The 19228-nt window shown below is 41.6% G+C and overlaps 1 protein-coding gene across 2 annotated transcripts in view; it reads right to left on the bottom strand.

Moving 5' to 3' along the window:
• Positions 1-19228, bottom strand: part of pde8a (phosphodiesterase 8A) — a 186889-nt gene that overhangs the window by 70626 nt on the left and 97035 nt on the right. The window contains exons 2-3 of one of the 2 annotated variants that reach the window (XM_090223180.1): positions 18975-19031; positions 6929-7119 (exon numbers count right to left, since the gene is read on the bottom strand). In XM_090223180.1, coding sequence (XP_090079306.1) covers positions 6929-7119; positions 18975-19031 — 248 coding nt within the window. Of the gene's footprint in view, positions 1-6928; positions 7120-12018; positions 12143-18974; positions 19032-19228 lie in introns of those variants that run through there. The other variant, XM_090223181.1, reaches the window with a different exon arrangement.

Genomic DNA, 19228 nt, shown 5'->3' with positions numbered 1-19228 from the left:
CGTACCAGGATATACCTAACCTACTGATATAACGTACCAGCATATACCTAACCTACTGATATAACGTACCAGCATATACCTAACCTACTGATATAACGTACCAGCATATACCTAATCTACTGATATAACATACCAGCATATACCTAACCTACTGATATAACAAGGTAATGTACCAGCATATACCTAACCTACTGATATAACGTACCAGGATATACCTAACCTACTGATATAACATACCAGCATATACCTAACCTACTGATATAACAAGGTAATGTACCAGCATATACCTAACCTACTGATATAACAAGGTAATGTACCAGCATATACCTAACCTACTGATATAACGTACCAGCATATACCTAACCTACTGATATAACGTACCAGCATATACCTAACCTACTGATATAACATACCAGCATATACCTAACCTACTGATATAACATACCAGCATATACCTAACCTACTGATATAACATACCAGCATATACCTAACCTACTGATATAACGTACCAGCATATACCTAACCTACTGATATAACGTACCAGGATATACCTAACCTACTGATATAACATACCAGCATATACCTAACCTACTGATATAACATACCAGCATATACCTAACCTACTGATATAACATACCAGCATATACCTAACCTACTGATATAACATACCAGCATATACCTAACCTACTGATATAACGTACCAGCATATACCTAACCTACTGATATAACATACCAGCATATACCTAACCTACTGATATAACATACCAGCATATACCTAACCTACTGATATAACGTACCAGCATATACCTAACCTACTGATATAACATACCAGCATATACCTAACCTACTGATATAACAATGTAATGTACCAGCATATACCTAACCTACTGATATAACGTACCAGCATATACCTAACCTACTGATATAACAAGGTAATGTACCAGCATATACCTAACCTACTGATATAACAAGGTAATGTACCAGCATATACCTAACCTACTGATATAACAAGGTAATGTACCAGCATATACCTAACCTACTGATATAACGTACCAGCATATACCTAACCTACTGATATAACGTACCAGCATATACCTAACCTACTGATATAACAAGGTAATGTACCAGCATATACCTAACCTACTGATATAACGTACCAGCATATACCTAACCTACTGATATAACAAGGTAATGTACCAGCATATACCTAACCTACTGATATAATGTACCAGCATATACCTAACCTACTGATATAATGTACCAGCATATACCTAACCTACTGATATAACAAGGTAACGTACCAGCATATACCTAACCTACTGATATAACGTACCAGCATATACCTAACCTACTGATATAACGTACCAGCATATACCTAACCTACTGATATAACGTACCAGCATATACCTAACCTACTGATATAACGTACCAGCATATACCTAACCTACTGATATAACGTACCAGCATATACCTAACCTACTGATATAACGTACCAGCATATACCTAACCTACTGATATAACGTACCAGCATATACCTAACCTACCGATATAACAACGTACCAGCATATACCTAACCTACTGATATAACATACCAGCATATACCTAACCTACTGATATAACAAGGTAATGTACCAGCATATACCTAACCTACTGATATAACGTACCAGGATATACCTAACCTACTGATATAACGTACCAGGATATACCTAACCTACTGATATAACATACCAGCATAGTAACACACCAGCATAGCAACACACCAGCATAGTAACACACCAGCATAGTAACACACCAACATAGTAACTACAGATATAACGTACCAGCATATACCTAACCTACTGATATAACAAGGTAATGTACCAGCATATACCTAACCTACTGATATAACGTACCAGCATATACCTAATCTACTGATATAACATACCAGCATATACCTAACCTACTGATATAACGTACCAGCATATACCTAATCTACTGATATAACATACCAGCATATACCTAACCTACTGATATAATGTACCAGCATATACCTAATCTACTGATATAACATACCAGCATATACCTAACCTACTGATATAACGTACCAGCATATACCTAACCTACTGATATAACGTACCAGCATATACCTAACCTACTGATATAACGTACCAGCATATACCTAACCTACTGATATAACAAGGTAAAGTACCAGCATATACCTAACCTACTGATATAACGTACCAGGATATACCTAACCTACTGATATAACATACCAGCATATACCTAACCTACTGATATAACAAGGTAAAGTACCAGGATATACCTAATCTACTGATATAACGTACCAGTATATACCTAACCTACTGATATAACGTACCAGCATATACCTAACCTACTGATATAACGTACCAGCATATACCTAACCTACTGATATAACGTACCAGCATATACCTAACCTACTGATATAACAAGGTAAAGTACCAGGATATACCTAACCTACTGATATAACGTACCAGCATATACCTAACCTACTGATATAACAAGGTAATGTACCAGCATATACCTAACCTACTGATATAACAAGGTAATGTACCAGCATATACCTAACCTACTGATATAACAAGGTAATGTACCAGCATATACCTAACCTACTGATATAACGTACCAGCATATACCTAACCTACTGATATAACGTACCAGCATATACCTAACCTACTGATATAACAAGGTAATGTACCAGCATATACCTAACCTACTGATATAACGTACCAGCATATACCTAACCTACTGATATAACAAGGTAATGTACCAGCATATACCTAACCTACTGATATAATGTACCAGCATATACCTAACCTACTGATATAATGTACCAGCATATACCTAACCTACTGATATAACAAGGTAACGTACCAGCATATACCTAACCTACTGATATAACGTACCAGCATATACCTAACCTACTGATATAACGTACCAGCATATACCTAACCTACTGATATAACGTACCAGCATATACCTAACCTACTGATATAACGTACCAGCATATACCTAACCTACTGATATAACGTACCAGCATATACCTAACCTACCGATATAACAACGTACCAGCATATACCTAACCTACTGATATAACATACCAGCATATACCTAACCTACTGATATAACAAGGTAATGTACCAGCATATACCTAACCTACTGATATAACGTACCAGGATATACCTAACCTACTGATATAACGTACCAGGATATACCTAACCTACTGATATAACATACCAGCATAGTAACACACCAGCATAGCAACACACCAGCATAGTAACACACCAGCATAGTAACACACCAACATAGTAACTACAGATATAACGTACCAGCATATACCTAACCTACTGATATAACAAGGTAATGTACCAGCATATACCTAACCTACTGATATAACGTACCAGCATATACCTAATCTACTGATATAACATACCAGCATATACCTAACCTACTGATATAACGTACCAGCATATACCTAATCTACTGATATAACATACCAGCATATACCTAACCTACTGATATAATGTACCAGCATATACCTAATCTACTGATATAACATACCAGCATATACCTAACCTACTGATATAACGTACCAGCATATACCTAACCTACTGATATAACGTACCAGCATATACCTAACCTACTGATATAACGTACCAGCATATACCTAACCTACTGATATAACAAGGTAAAGTACCAGCATATACCTAACCTACTGATATAACGTACCAGGATATACCTAACCTACTGATATAACATACCAGCATATACCTAACCTACTGATATAACAAGGTAAAGTACCAGGATATACCTAATCTACTGATATAACGTACCAGTATATACCTAACCTACTGATATAACGTACCAGCATATACCTAACCTACTGATATAACGTACCAGCATATACCTAACCTACTGATATAACGTACCAGCATATACCTAACCTACTGATATAACAAGGTAAAGTACCAGGATATACCTAACCTACTGATATAACATACCAGCATATACCTAACCTACTGATATAACGTACCAGCATATACCTAACCTACTGATATAACGTACCAGCATATACCTAACCTACTGATATAACAAGGTAAAGTACCAGGATATACCTAACCTACTGATATAACATACCAGCATATACCTAACCTACTGATATAACAAGGTAACATACCAGCATATACCTAACCTACTGATATAACGTACCAGCATATACCTAACCTACTGATATAACAAGGTAAAGTACCAGGATATACCTAACCTACTGATATAACGTACCAGCATATACCTAACCTACTGATATAACGTACCAGCATATACCTAACCTACTGATATAACAAGGTAATGTACCAGCATATACCTAACCTACTGATATAACGTACCAGCATATACCTAACCTACTGATATAACGTACCGGGATATACCTAACCTACTGATATAACGTACCAGGATATACCTAACCTACTGATATAACGTACCAGCATATACCTAACCTACTGATATAACGTACCAGCATATACCTAACCTACTGATATAACAAGGTAATGTACCAGCATATACCTAACCTACTGATATAACGTACCAGCATATACCTAACCTACTGATATAACGTACCGGGATATACCTAACCTACTGATATAACGTACCAGGATATACCTAACCTACTGATATAACATACCAGCATATACCTAACCTACTAATATAACAAGGTAATGTACCAGCATATACCTAACCTACTGATATAACGTACCGGGATATACCTAACCTACTGATATAACGTACCAGGATATACCTAACCTACTGATATAACAAGGTAATGTACCAGGATATACCTTACCTACTGATATAACGTACCAGCATATACCTAACCTACTGATATAACGTACCGGGATATACCTAACCTACTGATATAACGTACCAGGATATACCTAACCTACTGATATAACAAGGTAATGTACCAGGATATACCTAACCTACTGATATAACGTACCAGCATATACCTAACCTACTGATATAACATACCAGCATATACCTAACCTACTGATATAACAAGGTAATGTACCAGCATATACCTAACCTACTGATATAATGTACCAGCATATACCTAACCTACTGATATAATGTACCAGCATATACCTAACCTACTGATATAACAAGGTAATGTACCAGCATATACCTAACCTACTGATATAACGTACCAGCATATACCTAACCTACTGATATAACGTACCAGCATATACCTAACCTACTGATATAACAAGGTAACGTACCAGCATATACCTAACCTACTGATATAATGTACCAGCATATACCTAACCTACTGATATAACAAGGTAATGTACCAGCATATACCTAACCTACTGATATAACGTACCGGGATATACCTAACCTACTGATATAACGTACCAGGATATACCTAACCTACTGATATAACAAGGTAATGTACCAGGATATACCTAACCTACTGATATAACGTACCAGCATATACCTAACCTACTGATATAACATACCAGCATATACCTAACCTACTGATATAACAAGGTAATGTACCAGCATATACCTAACCTACTGATATAATGTACCAGCATATACCTAACCTACTGATATAATGTACCAGCATATACCTAACCTACTGATATAACAAGGTAATGTACCAGCATATACCTAACCTACTGATATAACGTACCAGCATATACCTAACCTACTGATATAACGTACCAGCATATACCTAACCTACTGATATAACAAGGTAACGTACCAGCATATACCTAACCTACTGATATAATGTACCAGCATATACCTAACCTACTGATATAACAAGGTAATGTACCAGCATATACCTAACCTACTGATATAACGTACCGGGATATACCTAACCTACTGATATAACGTACCAGCATATACCTAACCTACCGATATAACAACGTACCAGCATATACCTAACCTACTGATATAACAAGGTAATGTACCAGGATATACCTAACCTACTGATATAACGTACCAGGATATACCTAACCTACTGATATAACAAGGTAATGTACCAGCATATACCTAACCTACTGATATAACAATGTAATGTACCAGCATATACCTAACCTACTGATATAACAATGTAATGTACCAGCATATACCTAACCTACTGATATAACATACCAGCATATACCTAACCTACTGATATAACAAGGTAACGTACCAGCATATACCTAACCTACTGATATAACGTACCAGCATATACCTAACCTACTGATATAACAAGGTAATGTACCAGGATATACCTAACCTACTGATATAACGTACCAGCATATACCTAACCTACTGATATAACGTACCAGCATATACCTAACCTACTGATATAACGTACCAGCATATACCTAACCTACTGATATAACGTACCAGCATATACCTAACCTACTGATATAACAAGGTAAAGTACCAGCATATACCTAACCTACTGATATAACGTACCAGGATATACCTAACCTACTGATATAACAAGGTAATGTACCAGCATATACCTAACCTACCGATATAACAACGTACCGGCATATACCTAACCTACTGATATAACGTACCAGCATATACCTAACCTACCGATATAACAACGTACCGGCATATACCTAACCTACTGATATAACGTACCAGCATATACCTAACCTACCGATATAACAACGTACCGGCATATACCTAACCTACTGATATAACGTACCAGCATATACCTAACCTACCGATATAACAACGTACCGGCATATACCTAACCTACTGATATAACGTACCAGCATATACCTAACCTACCGATATAACAACGTACCGGCATATACCTAACCTACTGATATAACATACCAGCATAAACCTAACCTACTGATATAACGTACCAGCATATACCTAACCTACCGATATAACAACGTACCGGCATAGTGATTCAGCGTCGAAGTATCTGGAATGTCTGTGGTCGATGATGACGAGGTCGTGGTGCTTTTCCTTGAAACACTCCAGCGCTGCCTCTGGCGTCCTCGCCACGTTACACCTGAAGTTGGCCTTCTCACACGCCCAGCAGAACCCATTATTCTGGCTGTCCTCTTTGGCAAATACTAACAGTACCTGTAAGGGGAGAGGTTAGAGGTTAAAGGTCAAATACTAACAGTACCTGTAAGGGGAGCGGTTAGAGGTTAAAGGTCAAATACTAACAGTACCTGTAAGGGGAGAGGTTAGGGGTTATAGGTCAAATACTAACAGTACCTGTAAGGGGAGAGGTTAGGGGTTAAAGGTCGAAGACTAACTGTACCTGTAAGGGGAGAGGTTAGGGGTTAAAGGTCAAATAGTAACTGTACCTGTAAGGGGAGAGGTTAAATGTCAAATACTAACAGTACATGTAAGGGGAGAGGTTAGGGGTTAAAGGTCAAATACTAACTGTACCTGTAAGGCGAGAGGTTAGGGGTTAAAGGTCAAATACTAACAATACCTGTAAGGGGAGAGGTTAAAGGTGAAATACTAACTGTACCTGTAAGGGGAGACACTGTGCGCACACACAACCACACACAGTCAGTGAGTGTACACATACACCCTCCTACCAAGCAGCATACTTTCACATAACCCCTTGCTTGCGTTAATCCATGGCTTTTAAGCGGCATCTAGGTTTCACTGTGGCGCACGCGCACACACACACACACACACACACACAAAGAGAGAGAGAGAGAAGGCAGGTAGCTAGATGAGTCACTGGGCCTAACAGACGTCATCGTGGACCAGTTGGCAGGAGACACAATCAATGTACAGAATGGGAAGTTTGTTCAGCAGTCTCACGGTTTGCATCACAACTGCAAAATTGAGTTAAAGGTACAAAGACGTCTCTCTGTTCACTTAAAGTCCAGGAGGCCAGGAGCTAGGAGGCTAGGATCTAGGAGGCTAGGAGCTAGGAGGCCAGGAGCTAGGAGGCCAGGAGCTAGGAGGCCGGGAGCTAGGAGGCCGGGAGCTAGGAGGCCAGGAGCTAGGAGGCCAGGAGCTAGGAGGCTAGGAGCTAGGAGGCCAGGAGCTAGGAGGCCAGGAGCTAGGAAGCCAGGAGCTAGGAGGCCAGCAGCTAGGTGGCCAGGAGTTAGGAGGCCCGGAGCTAGGAGGCCAGGAGCTAGGAGGCCAGGAGCTAGGAGGCCAGGAGCTAGGAGGACATGAGCTTGGAGGACAGGAGCTAGGAGGCCAGGAGCTAGGAGGCCAGGAGCTAGGAGGCCAGGAGCTAGGAGGCTAGGAGCTAGGAGGCTAGGAGGACAGGAGGCCAGGAGCTAGGAGGCCGGGAGCTAGGAGGCCAGGAGCTAGGAGGCCAGGAGCTAGGAGGACAGGAGGCCAGGAGCTAGGAAGACATGAGCAAGGAGGACAGGAGCTAGGAGGCTCGGAGCTAGGAGGACAGGAGCTAGGAGGCCAGGAGCTAGGAGGCCAGGAGCTAGGAGGACAGGAGCTAGGAGGCCAAATATTTATCAAACACCTATTTTTCAGTGGCAATTGATGAGACTATAACAGACAAAATAGTCCAAGAAAATTTTTACAAAAATGATTTTTCATTTCAGTTCACTAAAACAAGACAAAATGATCCCTGTGACTAAAATCTGACTACTAAGTGGACTGGATAACAGTTTTTGAAAAGATTGAAAGCTTTTTAGTAATAAGCACAAATAATATTAGCAGGACAGATGCAAAGCGCAGTTATAGTTCAGCAGTGGGAAGGATGCATCAAACCCAGCACACACAGACTAATTCAGCTGGTGAGCTGCAGGGGAGAAAGCGATGAGTGTGGGAAGACAGGCAGACTGGCTCCGCCTCCGATTATACCCATCTCGCAGGCGACTTTCTTAGTTCACCTTTTAGCTAATAACTAGTCATCCCCAGCCTTCTAGTTAGCTACCCTTTGTCTGGAGCTGCTTCAGGAAATTAAAAACAATAGCAGCATTGAGTTTAATAGTAAAACAACAGTCTAGCTCGGTTTTTCTCTCCTGGGAATAGGTTATAGAAAAGTAGACTGTCTGAAATTATAGGCTAGCCCTCCCAGTTTTCCCTCTGCATTTCATATACAGGATCCTTAGCCAACGTAGCCAAGTCTCCTTCTTTTCCTCAGAGAAAACGTCTTGATTCGAGCCGGCGCTACGTTTTCTTTCTTTCTATAGTTCATTTCTTTAGGCTAAAACCTTGTTCAGTCCTGTTACCTCATTAACTAGCTATAGCTAACAACCTGGGGTGTGTTCAGTTGGACGCAACGTTTAGACAGAAATATGCTATGAAGAATAAACATGCCGATCTGACATGTTGAATAAGGAATAACAACGGCTCTATTCAAGGAATTTCTATCTACAACGTTCGAGAAAGTTTTACAACTTGGCCTTGGTAACATTACCAGTAGCCTATTGAGCGTAGCCATGGTAACATTACCAGTAGCCTATTGAGTGTAGCCATGGTAACATTACCAGTAGCCTATTGAGTGTAGCCATGGTAACATTACCAGTAGCCTACTGAGTGTAGCCATGGTAACATTACCAGTAGCCTATTGAGTGTAGCCATGGTAACATTACCAGTAGCCTATTGAGCGTAGCCATGGTAACATTACCAGTAGCCTATTGAACATAGCCATGGTAAAACTATATCTGACTGGGTTAATATCCCTCTATATCTGACTGAGTTAATAACTCCTCTTACTGGGTTAATAACTCCTCTATATCTGACTGAGTTAATAACTCCTCTTACTGGGTTAATAACTCCTCTATATCTGACTGGGTTAATAACTCCTCTATATCTGACTGGGTTAATAACTCCTCTATATCTGACTGGGTTAATAACTCCTCTATATCTGACTGGGTTAATAACTCCTCTATATCTGACTGGGTTAATAACTCCTCGTCACTACATTATATCTGACTGGGTTAATAACTCCTCTATATCTGACTGGGTTAATAACTCCTCTATATCTGACTGGGTTAATAACTCCTCTATATCTGACTGGGTTAATAACTCCTCTGACTGGGTTAATAACTCCTCTATATCTGACTGGGTAAATAAATCCTCTATATCTGACTGGGTTAATAACTCCTCTATATCTAATTGGGTTAATAACTCCTCTATATCTGACTGGGTTAATAACTCCTCTATATCTGTCTGGGTAAATAACTCCTCTATATTTGACTGGGTTAATAACTCCTCTATATCTGACTGGGTTAATAACTCCTCTGACTGGGTTAATAACTCCTCTATATCTGACTGGGTTAATAACTCCTCTGACTGGGTTAATAACCCCTCTATATCTGACTGGGTTAATAACTCCTCTATATATGACTGGGTTAATAACTCCTCTATATCTGACTGGGTTAATAACTCCTCTATATCTGACTGGGTTAATAACCCCTCTATATCTGACTGGGTTAATAACTCCTCTGACTGGGTTAATAACTCCTCTATATCTGACTGGGTTAATAACTCCTCTGACTGGGTTAATAACTCCTCTATATCTGACTGGGTAAATAACTTTATTTTGAGTTAATGGGGACCCACTGACTCAGACTTGAGCACTTGGACCAGGACTCGAGCACTGGGACTTGGACTTCAGCCATAGGGACTCGTGACTCAACCATTTATAACTCAGGCATCGACTCGAGCACAGGAGACTTTGGATTCGATTCGGACAGACCGACAGACAGTTAAGGACAGACCGACAGACAGTCAAGGACAGACCGACAGACAGTCAAGGACAGACCGACAGACAGTCAAGGACAGACAGACAGTTAAGGACAGACAGACAGACAGACAGTCAAGGACAGACAGACAGAGAAAGAAAGACAAAAGACAAGGCATTTAGTTGACTAAAATGTCCCCACTGTTTTCATCATTTTGACAATAACTAGAGTAAATCATTATTCAAAAGACTAAAATGTGACTAAGACATAAGGATATTTAAGACAAAATGACTAAGACTAGACTAAATCTAAATCAAAATGAACACTGGTGCGTGTATAGTTGGGATGGCGGGATTTGCTGATTCATCCAGATGAATTGTCTGGCTTTAGTCACACTAACCCTTCACCTCATCCAGTCTCCTCTCAGACCAAATCAGGACACATCAGAGCACACAGGGGTTTCCCCTACGCACAGATCTACCATCAGCTTCAGCTTCCCCAATCCTAACCTTAAATCATTAGTGGGGGGGAAATGCATCCTACCTGGGCCCCTCTGGGGGCCCCCCCTACCATCCTACCAGGGCCCCTCTGGGCTCCAAGAAGGCCCAGCTAGCTATCTAGCCTAGCGTAACATTTATTTGAGCCGTATTCCATTTAGAAAGGCCCAGTTTGCCTAGCCTTACCAAAGATAATCTATTATATTGACAAGATAGCCGAGTGACCGCTGCAAACAATAGAAATACATGTCTTCAAAAATGGAAGGCAGGTTGGAAGGAGGCAAAATCAGGTGGAACCATTCTAGCCAATGAGAGGTTGGATACGCGTGTGAACAGCAAGCACAACTCCAATTATAGAGTTATTTTTTTCAAAGTTTGAGAAATACCACATGCGTCCACTTATATCAGTGCACCCGTAACAACCAAACCATTACGTAACATCTATTAGATCAAATAAACCTTACGTTGCAAACTAGCAATTACATTTTTTGTTGACCAAATTCGACACTCTCATTGAGTAAACCTTCTCGCTTCAACCTCTTCCTCTCTGGCCTTACCTAGCCCAGCGCTAACACTAATCACTTTCTACTTAAGTCTAGCTAGCCTAGCTTAAACTAGCCTAACACAAACCATATTCCACCAAGGCCCAGCTACGTAGCCTAGCCTAGGCTAACACAAATCACATTCCGCTTAGGTCCAGCTAGCCTAGCTTAGCCTAACACAAACCATGTAGTTTAGCCTAACACAAACCATATTCAACTTAGGTCCAGATAGCCTTGCTTAGCAGAGCGCCGCTAACACAAACTACATTCCACGTAGGTCCTGCTAGCCTAGCAACACAAATAATATCCACTTACTGTAGGTCCTGCTAGCCTAGTTTAGCGCTAACACAAACCATAATCCACTTATCTTCACACCCCTTGTCATTACAGGCAGCATACATATCCCGAGTAGTAGATGCATCATCGCAGAGCGATGGAGGCAGCTATGGAGGCAGGAATGCTGTCTGGAATTAGATGACAATTCCACAGTGGCATGTTGTTAGAAAAGTCAACATTCCTGCAGAGCCATGCAGGCAGACAGGAGGATTAGATATAGGTTATGTTATGTGGGCCCAGGCCAGGTCCTCTCAGGTAGACTGCCTACAGACAGACAGACTGCCTACAGACAGACAGACTGCCTACAGACAGACAGACAGCCTACAGACAGACAGACAGACAGCGGTAGGAAAGTTAATTACTGCTAGCACAGCTATTCAGACATGGGGAAACCTTCTTACTGTATGACTTAAGCTATTCTGCTAACACCCGTTCACAGTAGACGGGGTGGGAAAGCTACTATTCTGTTAACACCCGTTCACAGTAGACGGGGTGGGAAAGCTACTATTCTGTTAACACCCGTTCACAGTAGACGGGGTGGGAAAGCTACTGTTCTGCTAACACCCGTTCACAGTAGACGGGGTGGGAAAGCTACTGTTCTGATAACACCCGTTCACAGTAGACGGGGTGGGAAAGCTACTGTTCTGCTAACACCCGTTCACAGTAGACGGGGTGGGAAAGCTACTGTTCTGTTAACACCCGTTCACAGTAGACGGGGTGGGAAAGCTACTGTTCTGATAACACCCGTTCACAGTAGACGGGGTGGGAAAGCTACTGTTCTGCAAATAAACCCATTTGGATAGTGATGGGAAAGCTACTTATTCACTGTAGATAGGGGTGGGCTAGCTACTTACTGAACCTACTGCTAACACACCCGCTAGCCTAACTGTAGATAAGGTAAAGCTACTGCTAACACACCCACTAGCCTAACTGTATATAAGGCTAAGCTACTTAGCTACTGCTAACACACACGCTAGCCTAACTGTATATAAGGTAAAGCTACTGCTAACACACACACTAGCCTAACTGTAGATAAGGCTAAGCTACTGCTAACACACACACTAGCCTAACTGTATATAAGGTAAAGCTACTGCTAACACACCCACTAGCCTAACTGTATATAAGGCTAAGCTACTTAGCTACTGCTAACACACCCGCTAGCCTAACTGTATATAAGGTAAAGCTACTGCTAACACACACACTAGCCTAACTGTAGATAAGGTAAAGCTACTGCTAACACACACACTAGCCTAACTGTATATAAGGCTAAGCTACTGCTAACACACACACTAGCCTAACTGTATATAAGGCTAAGCTACTTAGCTACTGCTAACACACACATTCAGATAGATGGTTAGTGTAGATAGTGGTGGGTAAATCTACTTATTGGGCTTACAAACACACCCATTCAGATAAGAGGGAAAAATCGTCTTACTGTGTCTAACTTAAGATGTCTGCAAACACACCCATTCATGGGTAACCTTACTCTACAACATACTGATGAGGTACTATGCAAACAAACCTATTCAGATAGATGTGAAATCTTACTCTACAACATACTGATAAGGTGCTATGCAAACAAACCTATTCAGATAGATGTGAAATCTTACCGCACAACACAACACAACCTGCTAACAAACCTATTCAGATAGATGGAAAATCTCCTACTTGTCCTGTCCATACAGCAGGCTGTAGACGTTGTAGACAACTGATGAAGGCTGTTGTTGGTTGGATAACGACACTTCTTTCTGTTTTATGTCATTGTTGTTTTACGTTGGTCTAAACAACTCATTCTAATAAATATAAAAATGATTCTGTAATTTAATGAGAGGGACTATAATGTTGCACCTGTAGCAGTGGCAGAGATGTACCTAATGATGGAAAACAACAGGAAAACAGTTAGACGTGCCCTCCTCTGTGATTCAGACTTCCTGTAGTAGTTCACTGGATCTGGCACAGCCCTGTGTTTATACCACAGACCCGTCAGACCGTACATACTGCTAAGTATGTCCTAAGTCCTCCCTGAGAACCCCCTGAAAATGACGCACGCACGCACACAGAGGCATTCCTTGATCAAATGAATGAGTTTTCTAATACGTTCTACCAATTCTGGTAGATTCAACAGAGTGTGAGGCTCTTCTTTTCTAGGAAGTGTTCTACTCTGCTAGCCAGCACCTCCCCTAACCAGGTGTTCTACACCACTAGCCAGCACCTCCCCTAACCAGGTGTTCTACTCAGCTAGCCAGCACCTCCCCTAACCAGGTGTTCTACTCTGCTAGCCAGCACCTCCCCTAACCAAGTGTTCTACTCTGCTAGCCAGTACCTCCACTAACCAGGTGTTCTACTCTGCTAGCCAGCACCTCCCCTAACCAAGTGTTCTACCTCGCTAGCCAGTACCTCCACTAACCAGGTGTTCTACTCTGCTAGCCAGTACCTCCACTAACCAGGTGTTCTACTCTGCTAGCCAGCACCTCCCCTAACCAAGTGTTCTACCTCGCTAGCCAGTACCTCCACTAACCAGGTGTTCTACTCCGCTAGCCAGCACCTCCCCTAACCAGGTGTTCTACTCTGCTAGCCAGCACCTCCCCCTAACCAGGTGTTCTACTCTGCTAGCCAGCACCTCCCCCTAACCAGGTGTTCTACTCTGCTAGCCAGCACCTCCTCTAACCAGGTGTTCTACTCTGCTAGCCAGCACCTCTCCTAACCAGGTGTTCTACTTTGTTAGCCAGCACCTCCCCCTAACCAGGTGTTCTACTCTGCTAGCCAGCACCTCCTCTAACCAGGTGTTCTACTCTGCTAGCCAGCACCTCCTCTAACCAGGTGTTCTACTCTGCTAGCCAGCACCTCCTCTAACCAGGTGTTCTACTCTGCTAGCCAGCACCTCCTCTAACCAGGTCAGCAAAGACACGTCTCACACACGAAGGCTAAACATATTACATGGGGTATTGTGTCTGTGCTGACAAAGGGTCTCTATAGTATAAACTATCGCAAATAGTGTGAGTCAATACTATGGGATGCATCAAATAAACCTGCTTCAGCAACGTCTGGGTCCCAAAAAGCACCCTATTCCTTATATACAGTATGTACCGCAGGTAATAGGGAGCCATTTGGGACACACCCTTAGTTAGTTGTGAACACGACACACGTCTTACTCTGAACACTTAGAGGAGAGGTTACTTACTCTGAACACTTAGAGAGGTTACTTACTCCGGACACTTAGAGGAGAGGTTACTTACTCTGAACACTTAGAGTAAGTAACCTCTCCTCTAAGTGTTCAGAGTAAGTAACCTCCCCTCTAAGTGTCCAGGGTAATTAACCTCTCCTCTAAGTGCTCCGAGTAAGTAACCTCTCCTCTAAGTGTCCGGAGTAAGTAACCTCTCTAAGTGTTCAGAGTACTTACTCTGAACACTTAGAGGAGAGGTTACTTACTCCGGACACTTAGAGGAGAGGTTAATTACTATGAACACTTAGAGGAGAGGTTACTGGGTATTTGTTATTGAGTTTTCTGGAACAATGAACATTCTAAGAAAAACACAAGCACTCCAGGAACATGAACACGACACACGTCTTACTCTGAACACTTAGAGGAGAGGTTACTTACTCTGAACACTTAGAGGAGAGGTTAATTACCCTGGACACTTAGAGGAGAGGTTACTTACTCTGAACACTTAGAGGAGAGGTTACTTTGAACACTTAGATGGGAGATTAATTACTCTGAACACCTAGAGGAGAGGTTAATTACTCTGAACACTTAGAGGAGAGGTTAATTACTCTGAACACTTACAGGAGAGGTTAATTACTCTGAACACATAGAGGAGAGGTTAATTACTCTGAACACTTAGAGGATAGGTTACTTACTCCGGACACTTAGCGGAGAGGTTACTTCCTCTGAACACTTAGCGGAGAGGTTAATTACTCTGAACACTTAGAGGAGAGGTTAATTACTCTGAACACTTAGAGGAGAGGTTACTTACTCTAGACACTTAGAGGAGAGGTTAATTACTCTAGACACTTAGAGGAGAGGTTAATTACTCTGAACACTTAGAGGAGAGGTTAATTACTCTGAACACATAGAGAAGAGGTTAATTACTCTGAACACTTAGAGGAGAGGTTACTTACTCCGGACACTTAGCGGAGAGGTTACTTACTCCGGACACTTAGCGGAGAGGTTACTTCCTCTGAACACTTAGCGGAGAGGTTAATTACTCTGAACACTTAGAGGAGAGGTTACTTCCTCTGAACAATTAGAGGAGAGGTTACTTACTCCGAACACTTAGAGGAGAGGTTAATTACTCTGAACACTTAGAGGAGAGGTTACTTACTCTAGACACTTAGAGGAGAGGTTAATTACTCTAGACACTTAGAGGAGAGGTTAATTACTCTGAACACTTAGAGGAGAGGTTACTTACTCCGGACACTTAGAGGAGAGGTTACTTACTCCGGACACTTAGAGGAGAGGTTAATTACTATGAACACTTAGAGGGGAGGTTACTTACTCTGAACACTTAGAGGAGAGGTTAATTACTCTGAACACTTAGAGGAGAGGTTAATTACTCTGAACACTTACAGGAGAGGTTAATTACTCTGAACACATAGAGGAGAGGTTAATTACTCTGAACACTTAGAGGATAGGTTACTTACTCCGGACACTTAGCGGAGAGGTTACTTCCTCTGAACACTTAGCGGAGAGGTTAATTACTCTGAACACTTAGAGGAGAGGTTAATTACTCTGAACACTTAGAGGAGAGGTTACTTACTCTAGACACTTAGAGGAGAGGTTAATTACTCTAGACACTTAGAGGAGAGGTTAATTACTCTGAACACTTAGAGGAGAGGTTAATTACTCTGAACACATAGAGAAGAGGTTAATTACTCTGAACACTTAGAGGAGAGGTTACTTACTCCGGACACTTAGCGGAGAGGTTACTTACTCCGGACACTTAGCGGAGAGGTTACTTCCTCTGAACACTTAGCGGAGAGGTTAATTACTCTGAACACTTAGAGGAGAGGTTACTTCCTCTGAACAATTAGAGGAGAGGTTACTTACTCCGAACACTTAGAGGAGAGGTTAATTACTCTAGACACTTAGAGGAGAGGTTAATTACTCTGAACACATAGAGAAGAGGTTAATTACTCTGAACACTTAGAGGAGAGGTTACTTACTCCGGACACTTAGCGGAGAGGTTACTTACTCCGGACACTTAGCGGAGAGGTTACTTCCTCTGAACACTTAGCGGAGAGGTTAATTACTCTGAACACTTAGAGGAGAGGTTACTTCCTCTGAACAATTAGAGGAGAGGTTACTTACTCCGAACACTTAGAGGAGAGGTTAATTACTCTGAACACTTAGAGGAGAGGTTACTTACTCTAGACACTTAGAGGAGAGGTTAATTACTCTAGACACTTAGAGGAGAGGTTAATTACTCTGAACACTTAGAGGAGAGGTTACTTACTCCGGACACTTAGAGGAGAGGTTACTTACTCCGGACACTTAGAGGAGAGGTTAATTACTATGAACACTTAGAGGAGAGGTTAATTACTATGAACACTTAGAGGAGAGGTTAATTACTATGAACACTTAGAGGAGAGGTTAATACACTTAGAGGAGAGGTTACTGGGTATTTGTTATTGAGTGTTCTGGAACAATGAATATTCTAAGAAAAACACAAGCACTCCAGGAACTAAAATCAACTACAGTGAAAGTTTAAAAATGCTTTCTCACACAGACGCCCCTCCCCTCTCTCGCTGGATCTCTCTCTCTCCTCCCTTCATCCCTCTCTCTATATTATCCCCCTCACCCCCTCACTCTCTCTGCCCCCCCCCCCCTCTCTCGTCACCTCACTACTGGATAGTTTAACACTAGACAAAGGAGAGAGCAGAGTGTTTGAGAGCTGTGGTATAATGAGCCATTGACCATCGGTCAGAGAATGTCAGCCTTGCAGTGAAGTCACACACAAGCATGCACGAATACACACACACACACACACGCACACACACACACATACACGCATACACACACACACACACACACACACACACACACACACACACACACACACACACACACACACACACACACACACACACACACACACACAGGCATACACACACACACACACACACATACACACACAGGCATACACACACAGGCATACACACACACACTCATATATAACGTGCATTGTTCATTATAGTATGTCCATAGTGGTTGATGTTTGGCTCTGTTGCCTAGGCAACACCAGGGCACGCCACACACAAAGCGTCCATTAACAGTTTATTTTTCTTCTGTTTGAATGCTTGAAAGGGGGGATTGTTGTCTTAAAGACACTCAATCATTTTCAAATGGGAGATTATAGGCCTTGTTGTTTTGGGGAAAATCACAAAGTTGACTGTTTCCAATCTGATCAGGACATTCAACCAGAGGAACCAATAGAAACTGTACCTCAGTTCTCAGTCTGATCAGGACATTCAACCAGAGGAACCAATAGAAACTGTACCTCAGTTCTCAGTCTGATCAGGACATTCAACCAGAGGAACCAATAGAAACTGTACCTCAGTTCTCAGTCTGATCAGGACATTCAACCAGAGGAACCAATAGAAACTGTACCTCAGTTCTCAGTCTGATCAGGACATTCAACCAGAGGAACCAATAGAAACTGTACCTCAGTTCTCAGTCTGATCAGGACATTCAACCAGAGGAACCAATAGAAACTGTACCTCAGTTCTCAGTCTGATCAGGACATTCAACCAGAGGAACCAATAGAAACTGTACCTCAGTTCTCAGTCTGATCAGGACATTCAACCAGAGGAACCAATAGAAACTGTACCTCAGTTCTCAGTCTGATCAGGACATTCAACAGAGGAACCAATAGAAACTGTACCTCAGTTCTCAGTCTGATCAGGACATTTAACAAATGGACCAATAGAAACTGTACCTCAAGATGATCTTCGTATAACCTCATTGGTCCAAACTGCACCTGGGTAAATGTGTTCTGAAACAAAAGGAAGGAGAATGGTTAGACAAACAATAGTTACACAGCACAGGCCCAAAACATGTTATAGTCCTGACAGGCTTTCTGAACTATCTCCTCAATGGAATGTAGAGAGAAAAATACATAATTTAAACTCTGATGAAAGAGAGACTAAAGAAAGAGAGAGAGAGTAAAGACAGAGAGAGAGAGAGAGAGTA

The sequence above is a fragment of the Oncorhynchus mykiss genome, chromosome 26 (assembly GCF_057628025.1).
Source record: "Oncorhynchus mykiss isolate SJ-2025 chromosome 26, ASM5762802v1, whole genome shotgun sequence".
Lineage (NCBI taxonomy): Eukaryota > Metazoa > Chordata > Actinopteri > Salmoniformes > Salmonidae > Oncorhynchus > Oncorhynchus mykiss.
This window is presented reverse-complemented; position numbering and strand designations above follow the sequence as displayed.